Raw genomic sequence first — 22,663 nt, forward strand, 5'->3', positions numbered from 1 at the left:
TGTTTTGTATTTTTTACAGAACTTCTACGGAAATGTTCAAGTTGTAGAAAATGCATAAGATGCAAAAATAAATAATAATACTACACTGTTTCTTTTAGGAAGCTTAGAAATGGGCAATTCAATACTTACTGAAAGCTGACACAGTTACACTGTAACAAGTAGAGACACCTGACACCCACCTTAACTGAGTAGGTAGAAAGTAACGCTCATCCATAGGAAGTCAGCGTGCATGGCTATTTATGCACCCAACACTTCAATATCTGGCCACTCTCCTATCACAGTTTCACTTCCAAAATTTTAAGTTTATTCTTTTAAACAGAAGAAGTCTGAAAGACAGAAAAATCTTTTTAAATGGCTGCAGCAAACTGGGGTGTTTTCCTTTATGTATTTGTCCAACTACCTAAGGTTATCTCAGACCTTAGTAAGAGACTTTATAGGAAAATAATCCTGCTTGTACCTGAACAATCACCAGACAACATTCCTCTTGTATGAAAATAATATACCTTTAATATATTTACAAGACTGACCAACTGGATGAAGTGGCTGTACTTCAGATGCACTGCAAGAGCTTGTGTTAGTGAACTATGCCACTATTTATATGTCTGTATTTTCTTGACATCAGTTATAAATCATACAATCAAGCGAATCATGAAAGGGTTGTGAAGAGCTGGACAAAAGGAATGTACACAGCAATAAAAAGAGAAAAAAAAACACAACAAAAATATTTTTACACCCAGTTTCAAAAATTATCATTTTTATGATCAAAGTTGTCAAATTCTTTCTTTCACTACTTTTTAGATAATATCAATTGACTGATTTTATGACTTAATATTAATGACTACAGTAAAAGCCAGTATGTCTCAAACTTGCATGCTAGCTAGTAACATCTATCCCTTGTAAAAAAGCTCAATATATATTGAATTCTTCTGGGAGCTTTGACATCACTAAGTGGTGAAACATATAACATTAGGATAAGAAAATAAAATTGTATTTCTTACCTTTTGGCCAGCCATTTGCAACTACAAATTAAACAGCTGTTAAGATCTTCTGTTATTTTATATATCATCCTATAAAAGTGCATGTAAAAAAAATTCACAGAGTTTCTAGGTAGCATACAATGACAAGAGAATCTTGGTTTCTGATACATTCAATTTGACAAATTTATGCACTAAAATGAACACATGCAGACATTGTGGTATCAGTTCTTTATCTTTGGTAAAATGATTTCAATTTATTATAGCCGTATTTGCTCTGATATCCATTTTGAGTATGGTCTGCTATTAATTAAACCAACAGGAAACATTTAAATGGATATAAACAGTATCAATGTGTTGTTAAGTACATTCATGACTTTTTTTCATACATTCTCTGAGAATGTTTCTAGCATATGGGCAAAATGAGCAAATGCTACTAACTATGATTTACTCCCAGTTTAACACAATACGTTTACTAGTTCTTGCCATCAGGAAAAACCATTTTGTTTTCCTTTCAAAGGGATCAATATGAGTCTACGAACAATATATTCTAAAAATCTGAAGTAAAAATATCAAATATTTTGTACTTCCTTAAAAATGCTAAAATAGAAAATTACATTGGAACTGACTTAAATTTTGCTATGACCCATCTAAGTAAACAACAGAAAAGGACCACAGAGAACATCAACAATTGCTCCAAGGTGTTCCAGCGATGCTCTTTAGGCAACCACTGTCTTTACTGACTCTCTCTCACCATTTCTATCAGTTGTTTGTTTTTTAAGAGAAAACTAGTTTTAAAGCAGCACTCTCCAGTGACAAGTCATACAGCAAATTCATGTTGGGTTCTGGATGATCTTTGCTACATTTGAGGATATTAATGATGCAAACTTGACCATATGAACCTAAGTTATACATACACAGTTATGTCTCCAAATAGCTACTAATTACACTAAAACAATTTGGCAAAGTGAGGGAGTTCCGTATCCCTACACCCAAATATTCAGATGCTGTTGCACTCATGGAAAGAGTAAGTTACATTGCCACAGCTCATATGCTGGGACCCTGAAACACTGGATTTCACCACAAAACCAATCTTTGCACATACTTTTTATATATGCAATTCAATATCAACACTGGAAACCTTTGGAATCATGATTTTGATAGAAAGTAAGGTCTAAAATTTTTTTAAGTCATTGTTTCAGGTCTTTTTGATGTTGCTGTTGCTTCTGCTATTTTACAAACAGGGTGGCAAGCAGATGATGGGAAGATATTCCATGGGTATAGGCTTGGATCTGTTTTGGTGGCTTTACCCAAGACAAGCAATCCTCAGACACTCCAGCAGTTACACTGGACAAAACAATAACTCACGGGGGTGAGTGAGTTATTATTTTTTGCATTGACATCACACACATTGTGGTGTCAGTGCAAAAAAAAAAAACCCATTCCCACGGTGTCTATGCTCATGTCTCAATTCTTCAACAGAAATTCTTGATTTTAGAAATAAAACCAATGTAACAGTCAAAAATGCAAATGACACCATTCTGACCCACTCTTTGACACAGTATTATAACTTCCAGTACCTCAACATCATGAAGAACAAAACAAGTGTGAAGCTAAAGTTACTGTAAAAGCAAAGTCTAATATTCCAATGATTTCCAATGAAAATGGCACATTCAAATTTAAATTAGTCTACACATTTGAAAATCTGAATTAATTAAAAATACTGTTTCTAATGGTATAATGTAAAACTGCTCTTGAAGAGCACAACCATAAAAAAAATTCTTTATTATCAGAAAGTGATAGAAAAGGAAGATGCAGAAATGGGGAGTGGAGCAATAGTTTCAATACATGTATTTGCACCAGTGAATATCACGCTCTTAGCGAGTCATTGATAGCTGTCACTGATGGTCTTGACCCATGTACAAATGTAGTCAGCCACTTCCCACTGCTGCGGTGCCAACAGAAATGCAACACACACACTGAAACGCAACAAATTTAGTGCCTGACTGTCCCAGGTGCTGAGAACCCTCAGCTCCCAACAGGCCCTTCAGTCTAAACCAAAGCATACTCTTGACAATAATTTAGTGGTCAAAGTCTTAGCAGTTTAAAGAGCCTGTCACTTTTTTTGCTTTCTTAGCTTTTTTCAGTATATCACACTTTTTTCTGTTAGGACGCCGGCACCTTTCATCGATGCTCGGTATACATTCATAATGCCACACCTCTTCCATTTTCTCCACAGGATAAACTGCCTCCACATAATGACGGATCAGTCTCAGTCTGATGGGATCAAGCTGTTTTTTATTACAAGCACCTGAATGGTTGTACTGCAGTCTCAGATTCTCCGGAGTAAAGAGTTCAGGGAAGAGTCTTACAAGAAGCCTGGCAGCAAAGTTGCCGACCGACAGGCTCTGCTGCACTATCTCTCTTATCTCCTTGTCAGACAGCAAATACAGAGAAGGCACAGGGAAGTCTGGATTAGGAACAACAAGCTCATCAAGTGGTATCTTGCAAAAATCCTTGCTGCTTCTTTCCGGTGGCAGTGGCGGCCCTTCAAATTCTTCCCGGAATCTCTCAGGGTTTATTGCATAGGTGAGAAATTCCCTCCTGTCGGGCCCTGGCACATGGATTTTCCGTTGCTGTTGGTACGAGCGCCTTTGCTCCGTGTCTCTTCGTCGACACCTCTCGTCAAGCTTCCCAACAAACTCTAATGTCCACACTCTGTCATTCTTCGCTCTGGGGTACAGTATCTGCACATAATGTCGAATTAATTTAATTCTAGTGGGGTCAAGCTGTTTCTTGCCTAAAGATCCGCTACAGTTGTATTGCTTCCGTAAGTTTTCATGAGTAAATAGTTCAGGAAATAAGAGAACAAGCAATCGGGAAGCAAAGTTGCCTATGGAAAGACTGCTTTCATATATGCTTTTAATCTGTTCCTTGTTCAACAGGTAATCTGGGACAGGGACATCAAAATCAGGAGGGGGAAAGTCAAGTTTGTCAAAATCTATGGGTACAAGCCAAATTTTTTTGGACCGTCTGCCGGGCTTTTCATATTCAAAACTGTCTTCCACTTTTATGATTGATACATCATCTGGTAAACTAGAAGAATCGTAACAGTCATCTCTCATCTGGTCACATTCACTTCCATCCATATACGTACTTTCAAGCTCATCATTTATTCGCTGAACACACTGCTGCAACCAGGCTTCCTCTTCTTGCACGTCTGGAAAGTAAATTTCAGTGTACCTACGGATTATTTGAAGCCGATGAGGATCCAGCAGTTGTTTTCCAGAGTCTCCAAAGCAGCTGTACCTTTCAGCTAATTTTCTGTGGTCAAAGAGCTCTGGAAACAGTCTGTGTAACAAAAAAACAGAAAACTCTCCTGGTGAAGAAGCTTCATCTAAAAATTCATTGAGATCCTGAGCATCCAGCATGTAATCTGAGGCAATGACATTACTCCTGTCCAACGACAAAGCTTCTTCCTGCTCTTTATCCTCCATAAAATGAGAGGATTCGACCTGCTCAGTCTCATAAAAACTGGATGATTGCACATTCTGCTGACTGTTTTCCATTTCCCTTTGAGCCCAAAATCTATTGAAAAAATCATTGACTTGAGGCAAACACTCCAACTGCCACACAGCTGTATTCTTCACAGAAGGATAACAAACTTCCACATAGTTACGAATAAGCTGCAGATGAAGAGATTCAAGTTTCCTTTTGTTGAGAAAGCCACATGCACTACAGCTCCTGCCAAACTCATCGTCACTGAAGAGCTCTGGGAAGAGCTGCACCAGCAACCGGCAAGCCAGGTCTCCGCCCGATGTGCTTTGATCCATGATTTGTTTGAGTTCCGTAGAAGTCAGCTGGTACTCCGGGGGAGGCTTGAAGTCAGCAACAGACTCTGCTGGACTGACTTGCTTTTTAATTCTGCTAACCTCCAGAGACAACAGGTCAACTTTACTGTGAAGCTGAGTCATATTGGTGTTGAGGGTGTTCAGCGTGTAAAACATTTTCTGTATCAAAGAATATATATTTGATTCTGAATCTGCTGATGCTGCCGCTACTGCAATGGCTGAGTCTCTTTTGCGTTGATCGTTCAAAGTCCGAATTTGTGAGGGACTGCTGGGGTTGATTTTTTCAAACAACTCATAAGAAGCAAACTGCTCGGCTCCTGGTGGGTTCTTCTTCTCTGTGATTTTGTGTGAGATGCCATAGAGAGGTTTCTTATAAGATGGAGTGATTATGTCACTGAAAGATTCTTCTTCACAGAGCCATGCTACATTAGAATTCTTGTTCTTGCTTGGCTGCTCTGCATTCGTGGGTGAGCCAGCATCTCTGTTCCTCATGTTTGAAAGGGAGCCCTTCAAATGAACAAATATTGTATTAGTAACACTCCCTTAAAAATATTAGCTATAAATATGTGCTCCTTAAGCAGGCATTGTTACATAAATATGCAAAGTCAAATTTTCTCCAGGGGACTTGTGTTAAACAATAAAAATTAATAATTTCACTGGAAAAAATAAAAATACAGTAAAGAATTATTTAGGTTTCCTTTTTGTTTTCCTTTTTTTGGCTCATAGCTTTCCCCATGGAACAGAAATGCAATAATAATCCTTAGTACTCTCTACCCACAGAGCTCTAATTACTCCCCCAAATTAAGTATCATTAGGCTTCACCTTGGATATGAGGATCTTGGGCTGTCAAGAATTTGGGTGGCAACAAGTCAGCAACAGAGCCAAGAATAGCATCTAGATTTTCTGACTCCTAGTCCTGTGACCTTGCCATTGCCTCCAACAACTGCATTTAACATTCCAGCACTCTCTTTAGGTTAGCTTTTGAAAATGTCACAAAGGCTATAAACCACAAAAAATATGCTTATTCCCTTTTTTCTGATGTGAAAGGTTTATATATGTTTTTAAAAAATTCTTTATAATGGTGCAGAAGTACTAAACAAGTCCTAGAAATTTATTAATTTTTAAAAGTTATTCTATTTAAATAATAAAAAAGTGGAAAGTACCTTGGTACAATATATTTTTTTAAAGGAAGCCTAACAGAAGATTTCTTTATTTCTGAAAGACAAGGAAGTTTAGACTCATAGATTTCTAACTTTCTAAATTATTTAAACTATAGAAATTTATATAATTCATAAATTATATAAAACTAGTAATGAATTTTTGAGGACTTAATGTTCCAATTATTTGTACTTATTCCTCATTGCTTGAAATTGGAACCAAGCATTTTCATCATCTCAGAGTAGATATGCAGGGCTTGATTTGGGGTTTTTTTCACAAACACATGGATATTGCAAACAATTCTTAAAAGTTAAGCAGATACAACAGAATCAAAATCCAACATAAAGAATTCAAACATGAGAAAACACTCCGAGATTTGTAGATGTTTCTATACTGAAACAATTTTCTTGGCTTGTTCTATAGAACATGAATTAGATAAAACACTACAGAATTTGCATTCAAGTATTAAAACAAATGAAACACAGACTTCAGGTCGGAGCTGAGAGCCACAAGAAATTTGAAATTCTAGTGAAGGCCCCATAATGTCCTACAATGAGGAATTTGAATTAAGGTTTCTTTCTTAAGAAACAGAACTGAGTCATGAAATCAATGTGGTCCCTATGTGTACTCATACTTGGCATCTGCTTACTGCAGTGACAAACTGAATCTAATTATTTTTTAATTTCTAATGCAATGTATACTCAAAGGAGACTCAGAAAGAACAAGCTGGTTTCCACTCCAAGTTTAGAAACCAGCATTCAATTAAACTGAAGCTGTTTCCAAGTACTGCTCTCACTCACATCACATTACCCTCATACAAAACCTTGTGTTTGCACATCCAAAGCTGTGTGAAGAGATGATCAAATGAAAATGTAATGCCAAGGAGATGCATTTCAGTGTGCAGAATCCCTGGCTGTCATGGTGCCTAGGACACCTGGTTTCCAGGTCCCAGTTAGAAGACTGTCCCACTCCAGTCCCACTCATAACAAAGCCAGAACAGCGACCGAACTGTGAGCAAACTGAAATCCACGCTGCCCCCACCAAACTGCAGGCTCCTAAGCTGGGACTGAAGATGTCATACCCCACCTGTACCTGTCAGTGAAGAAACAGAGGAAGTTCCAGGTGGTAACAGAGCCCTGCATAGACATCACCTAAAAGCAGGCCATGAAAATCTCACTGACAGTGTGCACAATACTGCTCCCCAGTCAGGCACACAAACTGAATTACAAAGCTTTTTACTATTCTACATCTAAAGAACAAAACAAAACTTTTCTTACACAACCAGTGAGACCTACCACCTAAGCTGCTCTTTCATTAACACTCCTGTTAACTGAGAATATACCAAATATGCCTTCAGAAACAGCATATGCCTCTTTCAATTCCTCTTCTACTACGAAAATACCTTGCTGCTAAATAGCTTGCCACGGGCCACCAGGTATCTGTCAGTTCTCATTTGACCTCCTGCTGTTTATTTTCCCTAATTAATTAATAATAAAACTTGGCAATATAAGGGTAACTTCTATTGATGTGCCCCTCACACACAGTCAGGCCAAATCAATATTAGAATGTGTATTAAAGAACATTAATTCATTACTTTGACAGTAAGATCATTAAAGTTTGCAGTCTCAGTTTTGGACATGGTGCTCTGGAGCTCATGCTAAGAACTACACTACGATAGCAGCTGAACTTCTTCCTTCACTAATGCAGCTCCCAGTGTCTGGATCTGGCTGCAGGATGGATTTGCATTTCAGAATATTTGCATTTCAGAAACATATAGCCAGTGTTCTCCCAGCAGATGACAAAACATTTGGGCCTTAAAAATATTTAAGGATATTTTAGTTCAGATGCATTCTCATTTTCTTTTCTTTTGCTTTTAATTATCCTGTCTATGATTTCCATCTGGGAACAGCACTATCAACACCATAAATACATGGCTTTTGCAAAATGTACAATTTAACTAATCAGTTTTCTGTAACACTGATCTTTAAACATCCATGAATTTCAGATAATACTGCACCCATTTAAGATTATCGGTTCTAAAGTACTATCAAAAAAGAAGCAAAGATATTGTTCTATGAGACTCAATGCATGTAAGACACTGCTGCTTTTCAGACTACAGTTGCATAGCAAGTTTTTATGTTCTAAACATTTTATGAACATTTGCAAAGTACAGTATTTTGCAAAACATCGACCAATACAAGAAATTGTGAAATAGTCTCTCACATACTCCCTGGGAATCCTAAGCCAAGTTTTAAAAGTTGCTTAGTTATTGTGCTGCTTAATCCTCAAGTCCATTTATGACCTTTGTTATGCTTAATAAACAAAGTCTAAATATCTCTAAGAAAATAGTGCATAATATTCAAGCACAGAAGTAAAGAATAAATAAATACATAAGCAAGAAACATATACTTTCAGGCACATAAAAAGTATGGAAAGTCCTGCACATAACTTTTTAAAATCTACAATCTTCTACATATTGTTTTTTAAAAAGAAAATCGGGAAAAATTAATTCATGATTAAGAAGTGGCACTCAAAATTTAAAAAAAAGAGTGAAGTCTTCAGATAAAAAGTAATTTAGTAATATAATTACCAGCCCAAAAGTACAGCTCTGTTTATATCATAGATAGATGCCTATATGACGTGCAGTAAAAATATACAAGCACAACATTCTTCAGAATAATTAAGATTTTTCCAGTGTTTAAATAGAAATAGTTAATGAAGTCATCAATTAAAACAAAATATTGGTACTAGAGAAGTAATTAACTTTAAAAATCCTGTTAAGATTGAGGACTATTTCTGGTTGGTTATTTAACTAAACATGCTGATTCATTGGGGTCAGCCAAGAATGAATTTTCATTGTTATTCCTGGGTCAACTTCTGATATTTTAAATCCAAAGTTATAATTAATTTCAAATAAAACTTTAAAATTTATTAATGGCAAACAGGAAAATGCAAAGCAAGCACAGTTCACATTATAAAGCTCTTTTAAGAATCTGAATGTAAGGAAAACAATTGTAAAAAGAAAAAGGAAAAGAAAGAAACCGTGTAATAAGATTAAAACCTACCTACCACAGGCATTCAGGGGGAAAAAACAGCCGTAAGAAGTCAGAGAGATGATAGTCAAGAAAAAGAATCACAGAGAACTACAGCTATAAAGAAGACATGAAATGTGCAAATACAACATGGAATAACTGGTTAGGTAGTAGAAGAGCAGAAAAGGATACGTGCATTAGGATAGGTCACAAACTAAATATAACCCAGGGCCTGAAGTTATTCAAAAGAGGATGAATTTGAATCTAGGTTATTTTAATAAAGTGCTGAGTGTGAAAAACAGGAGGTCATTATACTGCTCTAGAGGGTGGCAGGAGAGATGTTACTACCCAACACTGGACACTAGTCTGCCTGGACTCTCAAATGGAACAACAAAAATATAACGTGACTCCTGAAGAAGAGCTGAAAAAAGAGAATTTTAATCTTGGAAAGGAAGGACTAAGAGTGGACAACATCACATGAATTTTCCCACAAGCAGAAGACTTTTCTAGGAACAGATGATCATTGCTCTCCCTACTGAAAAGAACAAGGACAAAAAGAAGCTAGCTCAATTTCAGCAGAGTTTAGTTAAAATCCACCATTACTAGAGAGATGAAACACAAGATCAGGATAATGGAAAAGACTGGGCATCTCCTTCACTGGCTAGAGAAACATCTGGATTGTCCCAAGCTGGGATGCCACATCAGATGCTGTAATACATTCCACTCTTGATATAACTGAAATCTTCTGCATCCCTGCATTTTTATCCTTCAAATAATACAGTAATTTATACTGTATTATTTTATACATTTTATTTAATGTCTTACTGACATTAAATCTTTGCCACTGAAGAAAGAATCACAGCCCTGATTCTGCCACTCAGGATCAAGCTGAGGGACTGTGTGACAGGAGAGGGACTGTAATCAGTCATGCCCAGTTACTCCAAGTCACTGCCCCTTCCTATGTTATCTGCTGAGCAACAAAAATATAATTCACATAAATGAATTAATCTATAACTATGAACTATATTTCATAAATATGACCACTTTCACGTTATTTAGAGAACACCCAGCTGTGTGCAAACTGGCTTAAGATTAGCCACATTTGCAACAAACTCATTACCAATGCAAATTTAGTTAAAAGACTTGCACTCTACTTAAAGCAGCAGAGAATTTAGCCTAGAAAATATGAACCAAAAAATCACAGTCATGTGTAGAGCAGTCACCTCTTGTGTAAAGCGTCTCTTCTTCACGCTGGGTAAGGCATCCTGCTGGCCTCCTGACCCATCACAGCCAAGGGAGCTCTGTTTCCGTTTGCTGGAATCCTGTAGGCAAGTCACCGCACCATCCAGTGAGTGTTTCTCAGCTGATCTGGAAGTTACTGAGCAGTCCAGAGCTTCATCTTTATTTTCTGTTTCCACTTTCACATTTTTCTTAGGAATTTTTACTGAAAAAAGAGAATGTTTAGAAAGATAAAGCACCCTCTCCAGAAAACCATGACATCTTTAGTATAATGTTCTGTGATTTGTCTCTTTATACGAAAATGTGTTTTGAAGAACTTCATTATATTTATTACTTCTATGGTAAGTGTATATTGGGGCCACCACAAAATCAAATCATTCCATTTTCCAATAAATGACATCTTCTTGTCCAAAGAAGAATCTAAAGTATAAACAAATAATATTACAGGAGGAAGATTTTTTGGAGGGGAGGAAGGATGTAGAGCAGAAATAATAATGACTAACAAAGATAATGCCCTATTTTAGATAACTTTAAAAAAAACAGTGTAATTTGTCTTGATCCAACTGCATTCTCTATTAGGTGGCAAATACTTTAAATCAACAAATATTTCTGCCTGATCAAAAATTATACGAAGTATCATTTTACCTTCATCATCATCAGTGATTTCAGCTGAATTCATCTTCTATCTCTCTAAAGAACAAAACAAAAACACAAAAATAAATATCAGCATCTTCTAGAATCAGGGAATATCTACATCTCCTCTTGTAATTACTCTTAATCTAGAAGTATTGAGTTAACAGCCCACAAATGACTCCCAGTCTTTCCAGTCTGTATGTTTGTTATTTTCAATAGTTATTTTCAACTAGTTATTTTCAATAACCTTCATGGCCATCTACAGACCCGTCAACAGGCAAACTATATTGTTAATAACGCACAGCAGGTAGGGAACTATTTTAAACTCTGTATCTTTTTCTGGTACAGACAAATGTAAAAGTCATTCAAACCTTCTCTGTAGTGTCTTGGCAGTATATAAATGGAAGTTAATTGTATTAAGTCTTCCCCCCTGTACAAAATCGCTATTATTACAGTCAAATGTGTTCATATTGTCCTTGTGGTTGACACAAAGTCATCACAGAAAGAAAACTCATCATTAATAGTAACATACATCCTGGAGTATGTTTTTATTTAAAAATCTTTCATCTTTTGGTATAAATTGCATCAATTCCAGCAGAACAATGCACATAGATCTACACTAAGTCCTTTTTCTCTGTCAGCCTCTAAATAATGTGGGTTTTGTAGGGAAAAGCAAATATATATTATTATGCTCGCATGATTTTAGTGTTACTTCTCACGTGAAAAACTCACCTGCATTTCTGTTTACTTGAAAACTAATTTTGCAAGTTACTTGGGGCCAAACATCAATCTCTGTACATGTTCCTAAAAGATATTCTAAATCTTTGGAGATCTACAAAGCAAACAACTTGGTCAGATATCACTGACCCTTCCAGGGCACGCAGCTGCAAACTGACACTCTCCACTGGAGAGCGGGTGACTGGCAAACGGTCACGCTCTGCTCATGCTCCTCTACACGCAGCATTATGCTTATCTGGCCCAGAATATTATTGCTTTACAAGTGAAAGTCAATAAAACCAGTCAATCAAAAGTGTACACATAGCCCAGGAGTGGGAATTATAATGAAATTGATAAGAAAGATGGGGAAAGAAAGACAGAGAATCCGTTGTGGAAGGAAAAATAGTCTGTAACTCTCTCCTGAATAATGATTAATCAATTTTTATTTTTTTTACATCTCAAAACACTTTTTAAAAACTCTGTAAACACGTGAATGCTGTGTAGATATGAATTTCAATTTGTAGGTCATTGATGGCTGTAATGGTAACTATGAGGTTCCATTCTGGATTAGATTTTGTACAATTTACAATAGGTGGCACCCGAACAAAAGATGCACAGATTTATAAAATCAGCTTATACTGGGCCACCCTTGAAGCCAAGATACTCTTTGATGTGCTGATCTTCCACATGGCCCCTATATACAGCCTTGTAAAGGGCATCCTCAAGGGGATAAAATGAGATTGTCTTCATCATCACGTATAAAAATAAGCCTCTCTCAGTTGGATGTAGAGCTACTACAAACCCCTCAGATACCTTATCCTTTTACCCACCATAATTCCCTATTTCAGGACTTGTATTGATTTATGAATTGATCCATATATCAATTATGCAAGCCTAACAGTACCATAATCATGTCACTTAAACTCCTGCAAACTCTCTAAACATAACAGCGTGAAGCTAAGTGGCCTGCACCAACTTTTAAACCACCTGATAAGCCCTGACATGGGTTAATACCCGGTCTTATTAACTCAACAGTATTTAGAGATTTAGACAAAGTCACTATAGCTCTTCATGAAAAATCCTACAGCAGTCTACTTCTCACAGCACCATCAAAAAGCCCTCCTGGACCTTAAGAAAATCCCATTGTACTAACAGTTCATATTTTGCCCTGATATCCCACATACATTGATAGTTACTGCCTGGATCTTCCTTGCACTTTTCCATGCTGCACTAGGCATGGCTCTGAGGGCTGTGGTACAAGACCAACAGATGTCAGTGCTCAGGGAGTGTGACACACAATCTTTTTGTGAGAGCCTGAGGTGACAGTAAGCAAATCTATCAATACCACTACAGAACATTCTAAAATGGAGATCAAAATGATTTTTCATATAATCCTAGACTGCTTCGTTGGAGCAAAACAGTGAAAAATGTTAACCAGAAAGGCAGAAGAGAAGATTAAAAGGTGGCAGTGGATGAAACAAATATTTAGGACGGAATATTTAGGAATTTTATTTTCTTTCTAATTCCTGCTATTACTATTGTTAAAATGGGAAGAATGCTTTAGAAGAATTCCTATCAGAGGAAAAATCAAACTAAAAGGAGAAGATAAATGAGTACCTGAAAAACCACTCTTTAACATTGGAAAGAAGTGAAAATTAAAGCAAAGCAACAGTTAACTTTCTGAAGAAAACAACATTAGGAAGGCCAAAGCTACCCTGAATTCAGGTCAAATAACACTGAGTTAAAACATTGTTTCACAAATTTGAAATACAGGTTTAAACCTTTTAAGGTTTTTTAATCCGAAAACTGCCAGAATACAATTAAAAGTGAATAGTGAAAATCAGTGTCAGAACCAATGAAGCCTGGGAAGACTGTGTTCCATACCTGAGATCTTAGGTGTCAAAAAAAAAGCATGAACTCAATTTTTTTTTTTTTTTTTCATTTTTGGGAGCCCTGGTAATAATCTCTTTCCTTATCTAGCTTCCTGTCTTCTTTGTGAGATTTGTAAGAACTCTGGTATTGAGAAAATGAAGCACATCAAACATATAACAGCTTCTGTTAAGAGACAGGATTCAATTGTCCCTTTGATTTCCTGTCTTGCAGCCCCACCTGCTCCCCTGGTCAAGCATGGGTGCCCACCTTAACCTTCCATCTTGATAAACTGTCAGAAATCAACTCCTTTTTTTCCTGGGTCACTTTCCTTGTAAGACAGAAGCAAAGGGCCCAGCTCAGGAATGTGCACAAGGTTTGGGCTGGAAAGGAGGAATTAAAATCTCTCCTCATACCAGCAAGTCACTGGCTTGGTTCAACTATTCAATGATACCTTATTTATTCCACCATCTCGCTTCAAATCTGGGTCATAGTGGACCCACGGGTGACTAGTGAGCCAACAAAGAGGCACCAACATAGCAATGGCATCATTGCTTCCACAGGAAATTAGGATTTATGCAAAGGTAGAAAGCCTGTATCTGTTTCTGAGTGTGTCTGTGCATGCATGCCTGTATATGTAAGATTAACAACAATTTTGTTGATTGTTTCAAGTCCACTAAAGAGAAAAGATTTCATATTTGCTAAAATATTGTTTGCTGTGCATCAGTTCTTACTAATAATAACTTCCTCTTTAAAAGAGGTAGCACTGTCAAAGTTTGTTTCGAGGTAGCATTCTAGCCCAGACTGTGAAATTAGGCAAAGCTGGAATGAAAAAAAAAAAAGTCTAAAAGATCTTGGGGCAAAATACTGCAAAAAGCAATTGAGTGAGAAATACATACAGTAAAGCAAACATCCAACAGTTGTTCCTTGTCATGTTGAGTATACAAAACATATTTCAATCTTATATGTATTTTTTTCAAAACGGAAGATAAATATACTTATCATCCTCAGCCTAATAATTGCTCAATGCTATCTAGAGGACAGCTGTTAGCAAGTTCTAGGAAAGAGTGAACACTCTGTGCTGAAGTTGGAAGCCCATGCCTGCAACTGTGACTGGCAGAGCAACCAGCCTTGGCAGCTTTATCTCGCTGGGATACAGACAGATGCTGCACTGCATCCTGCTTTCTGGTGAACCCCCTGGAAAAAAGATTCCAAACCAAACACTTACACCTATGTCAACAGCCAAATCCAAGGGAGTAGGGAATGAAGGGGAGTCCTGGAACACCTTGTCTGTCACTACTGGACAAATTCCCTTCCCACAGATCCTGCTCTCCCTTCTCATCAGACTAGGAAATGAACAAGACAGTTCAATGAAGGGACTTAACACTCCCTACTTCGATTACTCTTGCTTAGACATCTGCCTCTATTCCAAAAATGTACCAGGTCATGACACTTAACTGCACTGTTGTATCATTTTGGTAATGACATTCCACATTGAAAAGGTATTACCCATGGTCAACAGAGAACCTCAAAGAATAGGGCAGTGCTGGGAGTTCCAAAGCATGGAATAACACCTTAAAAAGGTGTTTTGGAATGTTTCTCTGTGCATTTAGTGTTACCGACCACCCTGATGCTGCTTTTGCATGTAGAACGGAACATGTGAACCACCTACCAAAAATGCACCTACCCAAAATATGCACTGAAGCTTTAAAGATTTAAAGCACTGGGGTACGACAGATTTTATGAGTAAGGAAAGAAATTGCAACTCATACTCGGAATGTATTTCATTCTCATATCATCTAATATAATACATATTGCTACTTCAAAGTAGCATAAGGTTTATCTAGTTATTGATACACAAAACAAAACTGAATGTTTTGTTTAGCTTGTTAAGTTATATCTTCCCATAATGTGCATTCTCCTCCTCCTGTTTACCACCTAACAATTACTCGTGTTTGCTTTGAAGGATGCTTTCCCGACCCCTCTTATGATTTTGACCATTACAAAAGCACAATACAGGGAGAAAAGATCCTGCTCATCATGTAAGATGAAGGTAGTTCTCTGCCTTTGCAATCATTCTTAAAGAAAGCCTGACTGATCATTTTCACAGCCTGACTTAAAAATTGAATGAACAAATTCCACCAGAAAAAAATACTGCTGTCCTGCTGTTTGTAACTAAAGTAACTGTACTCTTTGAACTCCTATATCTAATGTGCTAAGTTCTGACAAATGAAAAAAAATAGTGTGAAAACCACACAGGAAACTATAAAACTGTACACATGCTGCATGTGGAAAGCAACTGGGATTTCATCACACTTGTTAACACTAATCATAAATGAAAATTAATAACTACCTTAAACAAGTTACTAAATAATAACAATAATGAAGATTATCAGTTTTATAGAAGTTTGCTGCTTACAGAACATTGTATTGTTCAATTCACTAATGCATGGTAAAAATGTAGAAGTTGCTTCTTGGATGCACATCGTCCCACTAAGTATTTTAGCTTCTTCATGTAGGTTGGCAGGAATGTCCCTAATTCTTCATTACTGGCTACAAGAATGTTATTAAAAACACGGGGATTGAGACATTGTGTTTTAAGTTTATTCCCTTTAAAGCCTCGTGGTGGTACATTGCTTCATATATAAAACTCAGCTCATAATGAAAAATGTTCTTGAGCATTGCTTCTGAAAATGTCAACTGTTCTTCTACATTTTGGGCAAATGTTAAGACATACATGTTTGTTAGTAACATTAAATACGTGTTTGATAACATATGCAGAATAAACTGCTCTGTTTCCTTAGCTTTCAGCATGCAGTGAAAGATACAACATCCCTCTTACAGCATATGTATCCTAATAATGTTAAATAAATGAGGAACAAAAAGAAAAAAAGCGGATCTTTTAAGGAGATGACACTAGCTAAATTTTCTAAGACATGTACATTCAACTGCTGTTTAACAGCCAAAATTAGCACCTCCTCCTACACATACCATCATGTAACAGGACTTTATCACTGAATTGCAATGGTATTACACTACATAACTAGAGCATGATTTACCCAGAGCCAATCAAAAGCACTGTACATATATTCATTGTCAGCAATTGACAATGATTAATCAATTAATCTGGGCCAAAACTCAAGTGTCTGTCCTGCTCCCTGTCTCAGACTCTGCCTATACTTCCTATCATGCACTGGGTGAAGCACAGAAAGTAACCAAAGCTTCCCATGGGAAGTCCAGAGCCCTGAAAGCTGGTGGGGGTAGGTGGAAGCAGTGCCATTCCACACAGCAGGTGAGCAGAGGGCTGCTCCAAGTGCCTGGCAATGGTGTGGAACTCTGTCCCTCGTGATGATTTAGAAGACTGATTCCTATAGAACAGTTGGAAATAATGAGAGGAAATAACAATTCTCAACCCAGGCCTACAGTCCCAGAGTCAAAAAGGACTGGAGGCGTGTGCCCTCTGCTCAGGCCGCCCAGGAGCCGCCTCCTGTTCGGGGTGCGTGCTGCTCTCCAGGCTGTCTCTTGGAAAGCTCTCCTGCTGGGCTGAGAAGCAAACCTAGAGAACTGCGAGTTCTGCATTCTGCTTTGGGTGCCAAGTAATCTGCATCTTTTATTTCCTAGCTGCAGCACTGGGTTCAATAATTTCAATATTGCAATTATCCTCAGGGTAGATTTTATTCCTTCGATTTGTAAAAGACAATGCAACTCAAATTCAATTCAACTAAATTAGACATAAATACCACTCCAAGACAGAGCTGGAAAATGTATTTCTTAAAGGCAATGTTTGCCTTTTGTTCAGGTCTATGGGCCAGTGATTTGGGTCTGTGATTTGACAACAAATTTTACATAATTTTGACAAGGCCTTATAAATTTTGAAGAAGCAGAGGGTCAAAGAAGTCCAATACCTGAAATCACCTTAATAAAAAACACTACCAAACAAAAACCAAGACAGTTATTTGAAACTGACAACCCATCTTAAAGAAACTGAGATCTGAATGTTGCCTCATTTAACTGAGCAAAGAGAAAAATGCAAGTAGACAGCATATGAAATACTAAAAGCAAATGCTTTCTGTTCTATTCATTTTGAGGTAATAGGGGGCTGTAGCCTTGTTTCTCAATAAAATTTGTTCTTAATATCCAGTACTGACCCTTGTAAAACTAAGTACTGTAGAAAACAGTATTCCAACATTACAAGCATTTTGACTACATGAGTAATAGTAAGTTCTAAATACATGAATAGTAAGTTCTAAAACTACAAAGATTTTAAGGAACCAGCAGATGTCGTTGGAAGCACTATTCTTATGGAGAATAAAAATCCTTATATTTTCATATTTTGAAAACCTCCTTTGCTGCCCTGTGGAGCAGGACATGAAGCCTCAAATCTCCACTGAAGCCAGCCTGCAACAAGGGTGCTTTTTCAGTAGGACTAAGAGGGCATGCACTTAATTTGGGTCTTTCATATTTCATTTTAATTAAGTTAAATATGCAGATTAAAAAAAAAAAAGCCTAAAAAACCAAACAAACAAAAACCCCCCAAAAAACCAAAAAACAACCCAACAAATCAAAACCACTCTGCTCAGTTTTCTCACAATTTGCCTAAAATTGAAGTTTTCTCACTCTGTCCTCTGTACTTTTACCAAACAGCAATTTAATCTTGCAGGGGTCAGCAAAACACTAACCTAGTTTATTTCTAGCAGTAATGCAACCTAGTTTATTTCCAGCAGTAATGCATGGATTTGTCTTTTCTTCAACCACGTGTTTTCCACTGGTCTATTAAAACATTTTGTTTTCCTCTCTCCCCTCTCAGTCTGCTTTTATTTTAAAATACTGTTCCATCTGAACTTTGTGCAGTTTAAATTCTCCTCCAAACTTCATTCACCTTCCGTTTATTTTTATCCACTGAACTTACCTAACCTATGAAAATACTTAGCGCAAAGATAAAAACTCCGTTGGTCCAATAATGAGTTTGATTTAGCAGGAGATAAGAAGTATGTATGAACATCCATGGGTAATTATTTGTTTTACGAGATGTAAATCATTAAAGTTGGAAACAGGGAAAAGGTTTCCCTTTCCCTGTCTAGATGTCTCGGCCCCATGGGTCAGGCATACTCTGTGTTTATGGGTGGCAGCGCAAACCCTACTCACACTTCAACCCAAAAAAACTCTGGGACTGCGTCAACGCTATGTGGGAGCCGTCACATGGCTGCTGGCCCGCGGCCGGCTCGCATTCTGCTGGTTCAGAGTTTGTTCCCTTCTATTTACAAAGGGCTGTGTGGACACACCGCAGGGAAAAGTAGGGTAGAGGCAGCGGGCGATCAGCGCGGGGGAAGCGGGCGGTGATCGGGGAAGGGGCGGTGAGCGTGCTCCGGGCGGAGGCAGCGGCTGTTCGGGGCAGGGGAAGCCGCGGGTGACCTGGCGGGAGGCGGTCGGGCCAGGGGCGGCCCGTTCCCCCGCAGTGCCCTACACCGGGCCCCTCAGAGCGCGACCCAGCGAGGACCGACACGAATTCCAGCGCAACCACCCGCCGGCCGCTCCTCCCGCCGTGTATGATAGGACAGGCGGGACCCTGACCCCGGCGCTAGCTCCCGGGGCACGCGTGGCCGCGCGGAGCCCCGGGGCGGTGCCCGGGCGGGCCCGTGGCGGGGCCGGGGCTCCCCCCGCGCCTACCGAGGGCCGGCGGAGCGGCCGCCACGTGGGAGCGGCGCGCGCGGCGGCGGCGGCGCGAGGCCCCGCCCGGGGGCGGGCGCTGCGGCGGGGGACGCCCCGCGCGCACCGCACGCGGCGCGGCCGCGGCCGCTTCCGCGGTCAGACCCACGAGCCCGAGGCGGAGGCGGCGGTTGGTGCTTCCGGTCCGAACCCTGCCCGGGCGGATCTATGTGGCCGGCGCGCGGGGGAGGAGGGGGAAGGGGTTAAGGTGAGGCTGGAGGTGACGGCGGCGTGACCGTTCCGCTGCTCCCCCCCCACCACCGGCTCCCCGTTGTCCCCCTCCCCCGGCCCCGCGGATGGAGGCACCCGGGCCGGGCGCGCGCGACCCGCGCCGCCGCAGCGCCGCTCGGAGCGGCGAACAAAGAGACCCCCGCCCGCGCGGCCCCGGCAGCGCGGCCCCGGCCCGCGGGCGGCCGGGGGAGGGGCCGGCCCCGCGCCTCCCCCGCTCGGCCCCCCCCTCCCCGTTCTTCCCCCACCCGCCGGGGCGGCGCTCCCCGCTCGCCGTGGGGTGCGTGGAACGGCGCCCGTCCCCACCAGCGGCGGTGGCGAGACTTACCTCTGCTCCGCGCGGGGCCACGGGAGCCCCGGGGCGGCGGGGGCGGCTGGAGCGGCCGCCGCTGGAGCCCGCGCTTCCCCCCCGCTCTTTGTGTGCGAGGGTCCGCGCGCTGCGCTCTCGCGTGACGTGACGGGACCGTGTGTCATTTCCGCACAAGGACACCGAGCCCCGACCCGCCGCGGCCAGCGCCACCCGCCGCCCCGGGGCAGGGGCAGGGGAGGGAGGGAGCGGGGGTGGGGGGGGAGAGCGGCCCGCTCCTCCCCCGTCCCCTGGCTCCCCACCCCCCGCCCTCCCCGGCACTGCCACTGGGAACGCGCGCGGTTCCCACTGGAGACCCCGCGCGCCCCCGCGCCGCGCCCGCCCCGCCGCCCACTCGGTGCCGCGCGGGCAGAGGCCCCGCCGCCGGGAGTGCCACGCGCCCGCCCCGCGACACGCCCTGCCCTGGACCCCGCGCCCGCACGTGGGGCCGCCGCCGCTCGGGGACACGGACCCGCGTGACGGGGCCGGGAACGGCGGGGACGGGGCGCGCTCGCTGCCGGCCGCCGCCACCGCGCGGAAAACGCGCTCCCCCGCGCCGCCCTCCCCGGCCTTTGCGCGGCCGGGCCGCTCCGCGCGGTCTCGCGTGGAGAGCCAGGCGGCGGGCCGCGCACGTGCGCGCGCGGGGGAGGCGGCGGCGGGGGCCGCGTGCCCACGGCAGGTGGCGGCGAGCACGTGGCCGCGCGCGGGCACACGGTCCCGCATCCCCCCGCGCGCCTTCCCGACACCCACCCGCCACTCGCGTCCCGCCGCCGCCACCGCCAGGCTGCGACAAAACCGGGGGGATCCGGGTCATCCCCAGGCAGAGCCGGGCTCCGGCCGCGCCGCCGGAGAGATCGCCCGGCTGCTCCCGAGACCCCGGCCGCGGCCGCACCGATCCCGTAAATCCGTCCCCACGGCGGCGTGCCCGCGGGTCAGCCCGGGGCAGCTCTGCGGGCGGAGCCGGGGGACGCGCCGAGAGCTCCTCGCACACACGGGCTGTGACACCCGCACGCCGCCTCTGCCCGGCCCGGCAGGCTCCGGCCCCCGGCGCTGCCCCGAGCTGGCAGCGCCCGTGGGAGCGCTGCCCGCCCGCCTTTATGTGACCTTAACGCGGGTCTCTGTGCATAGCGCCAAGTAGGAAACGCCGGTGTTTGGTGCCGCGTTAGGCTTAAGCCTGTACTTTTTAAAAAAAGTTATTTCAATAAGTTGGTTTAATTCAGATCCAGGCTTTTTCCCACGCTGGTTAAACACAAGACCGCTTCCATGCTCCGCGTTTGCGGGGCAGATGGCAGCAGTGATTTATAAAACAGACATCGCATTCTTTTTTAATTAAGTATCCTTGTAGATTTTATCTTCCCTGAAATTGACAGGAGCACATAAGACGTTACATTAGTCTGCCAAATCATACGTGCCCTTTTGACTAACAGCTTGTAGAAAACCAAACCGTTTCCCAAAGATTAAAAAATAATTCAAAAAAAAAAAAGTGGGAGAGCGAAGTCTGGTTTTGTAACCTATGGTCAGTTCTAGCAGTTATGTTTTTTTGGCTATATATAACACACCTTTGGAACTTAGCATTTTTTGGGAAATGTTTTGCTTACACAATGAACTCAGCCAGTGCTGCCGTTCCTAATAAATAGATTAATTTTGCTGTTAATAAAAGTACACAGCCAAGTGCTCTAATTATATTGTAGTTGCTTTACGTTTTCTTTTTTTCTCCAGAATAAAAGAAGTTCAGTCTAAAGATGTTTATAAAAGGTGTTTATTATAAAATGAGTAGGTGAGGGCTGATGCTGCCATGAAGCATGATGGATTCTGTGCAGCATGGAGGATTTATCTGATAGAAGTTACAAGGCAAATACACACTGCCCAAGCGGCAAGTAAATGTGGAGGTAGAACTCGTGAGCTCTGAGCAGTGCTGTGAATGTAACTGATAAACATTTCGTTTGTTTTTTCAAACTTTTTTTTAATTCAGAAGCAATACAAAGACATGTAAGTCAACTGAGAAATAACTGGACAAAAATCTCAGATAAATCTGCCCCATAAATAGCTCAGCACTTTCCTAGTCACATGCTGTTTCCTCTGAAATGAACAATACAAAGAGTGCCTCTTAAAATAAAAAATCCTCACCATTTCAGATTTTTGGCGCTTTCTTTAGATGCAGTTCTCTAAAATTTTGTTCTTCCACTTATGTCGCTCTTCTAAATTTAGCATTTGGGACTTTTGGTATGTTTACAGTGTCATATCCATGAATAATCCTAACAGATAATAGTTTGTTGATTTTAACTTTGACTGCTCCTTTTATTATTGCTGTTGATAGACAGCTGTTAAAAGGAGCCCTTAAAAGCGGGAACCACCAGCATTGTAACTCCTCCGATGAATCACTCCAACGAAGGATACATTTATTAGCAACACAAGCGTTCTGCAGTTAGCGCATCATTCTCTCTTTGGAGATAAAGAGCACTTCCCGCGAACTTTTCTGAGCCTGTTAGCGCTATGAACACCGACGTTTACGGCGTGATTTGCCCCCTCCTTTATCGTAAGGATAATTGAGGCTTTTCTTAAAGGGTGCCGTGTTTTAACAGCCGGCCCAGCTGCTAAGTAGTGCTAGATCTCAGTTGGATTTTACTAGAATGCTTTACTTAGTGGGGCTAGGGAAAGGCAACCATAAGGCAAGAGCAAGCCAGTGGAATCCCAAACTCAATTTCAGAGCCCTTGAGAAAATACCTTGCCAGTTTGAACTTCACCTCATTTCTGCTCTATAGTGCTGGCCTGAGGCGTTGTAGCTACTAGGGACTCAAGCCCAGGAGGAGACCTGAAGGGCCTCAGCTAAGCATAAAGTAGCACGAGCATATTGTTGCAATAACAGTATTCAATGGAAAGGGAGCGAGCCAAGTTGTCTCCAGGCAATGC

At 41.5% G+C, this 22,663-nt stretch overlaps 1 protein-coding gene across 3 annotated transcripts; it reads right to left on the bottom strand.

The window, feature by feature from the left end:
• Nucleotides 1–484: 484 nt before the first annotated feature.
• On the bottom strand, nucleotides 485–20,592 carry BEND3 (BEN domain containing 3). 3 transcript variants are annotated; one of them, XM_063150962.1, is made up of 4 exons: nucleotides 20,504–20,592; nucleotides 10,900–10,944; nucleotides 10,239–10,459; nucleotides 485–5,332 (listed from the first exon to the last, which is right to left on the bottom strand). In XM_063150962.1, the coding sequence occupies exons 2-4, from the start codon at nucleotides 10,931–10,933 to the stop codon at nucleotides 3,071–3,073; spliced, it is 2,517 nt and encodes an 838-aa protein (XP_063007032.1). In that variant the 5' UTR covers nucleotides 10,934–10,944; nucleotides 20,504–20,592; the 3' UTR covers nucleotides 485–3,070. The 3 variants fall into 3 exon arrangements, with proteins under 3 accessions (XP_063007032.1, XP_063007031.1, XP_063007033.1); XM_063150961.1 differs by lacking the exon at nucleotides 20,504–20,592 and adding an exon at nucleotides 19,736–19,805; XM_063150963.1 differs by lacking the exons at nucleotides 10,239–10,459; nucleotides 10,900–10,944; nucleotides 20,504–20,592 and adding an exon at nucleotides 9,049–9,190.
• Between the last annotated feature and the right edge of the window lie 2,071 nt (nucleotides 20,593–22,663).

This window comes from Melospiza melodia, chromosome 3 (genome assembly GCF_035770615.1).
Source record: "Melospiza melodia melodia isolate bMelMel2 chromosome 3, bMelMel2.pri, whole genome shotgun sequence".
In the NCBI taxonomy this organism is placed as follows: Eukaryota; Metazoa; Chordata; class Aves; order Passeriformes; family Passerellidae; genus Melospiza; species Melospiza melodia.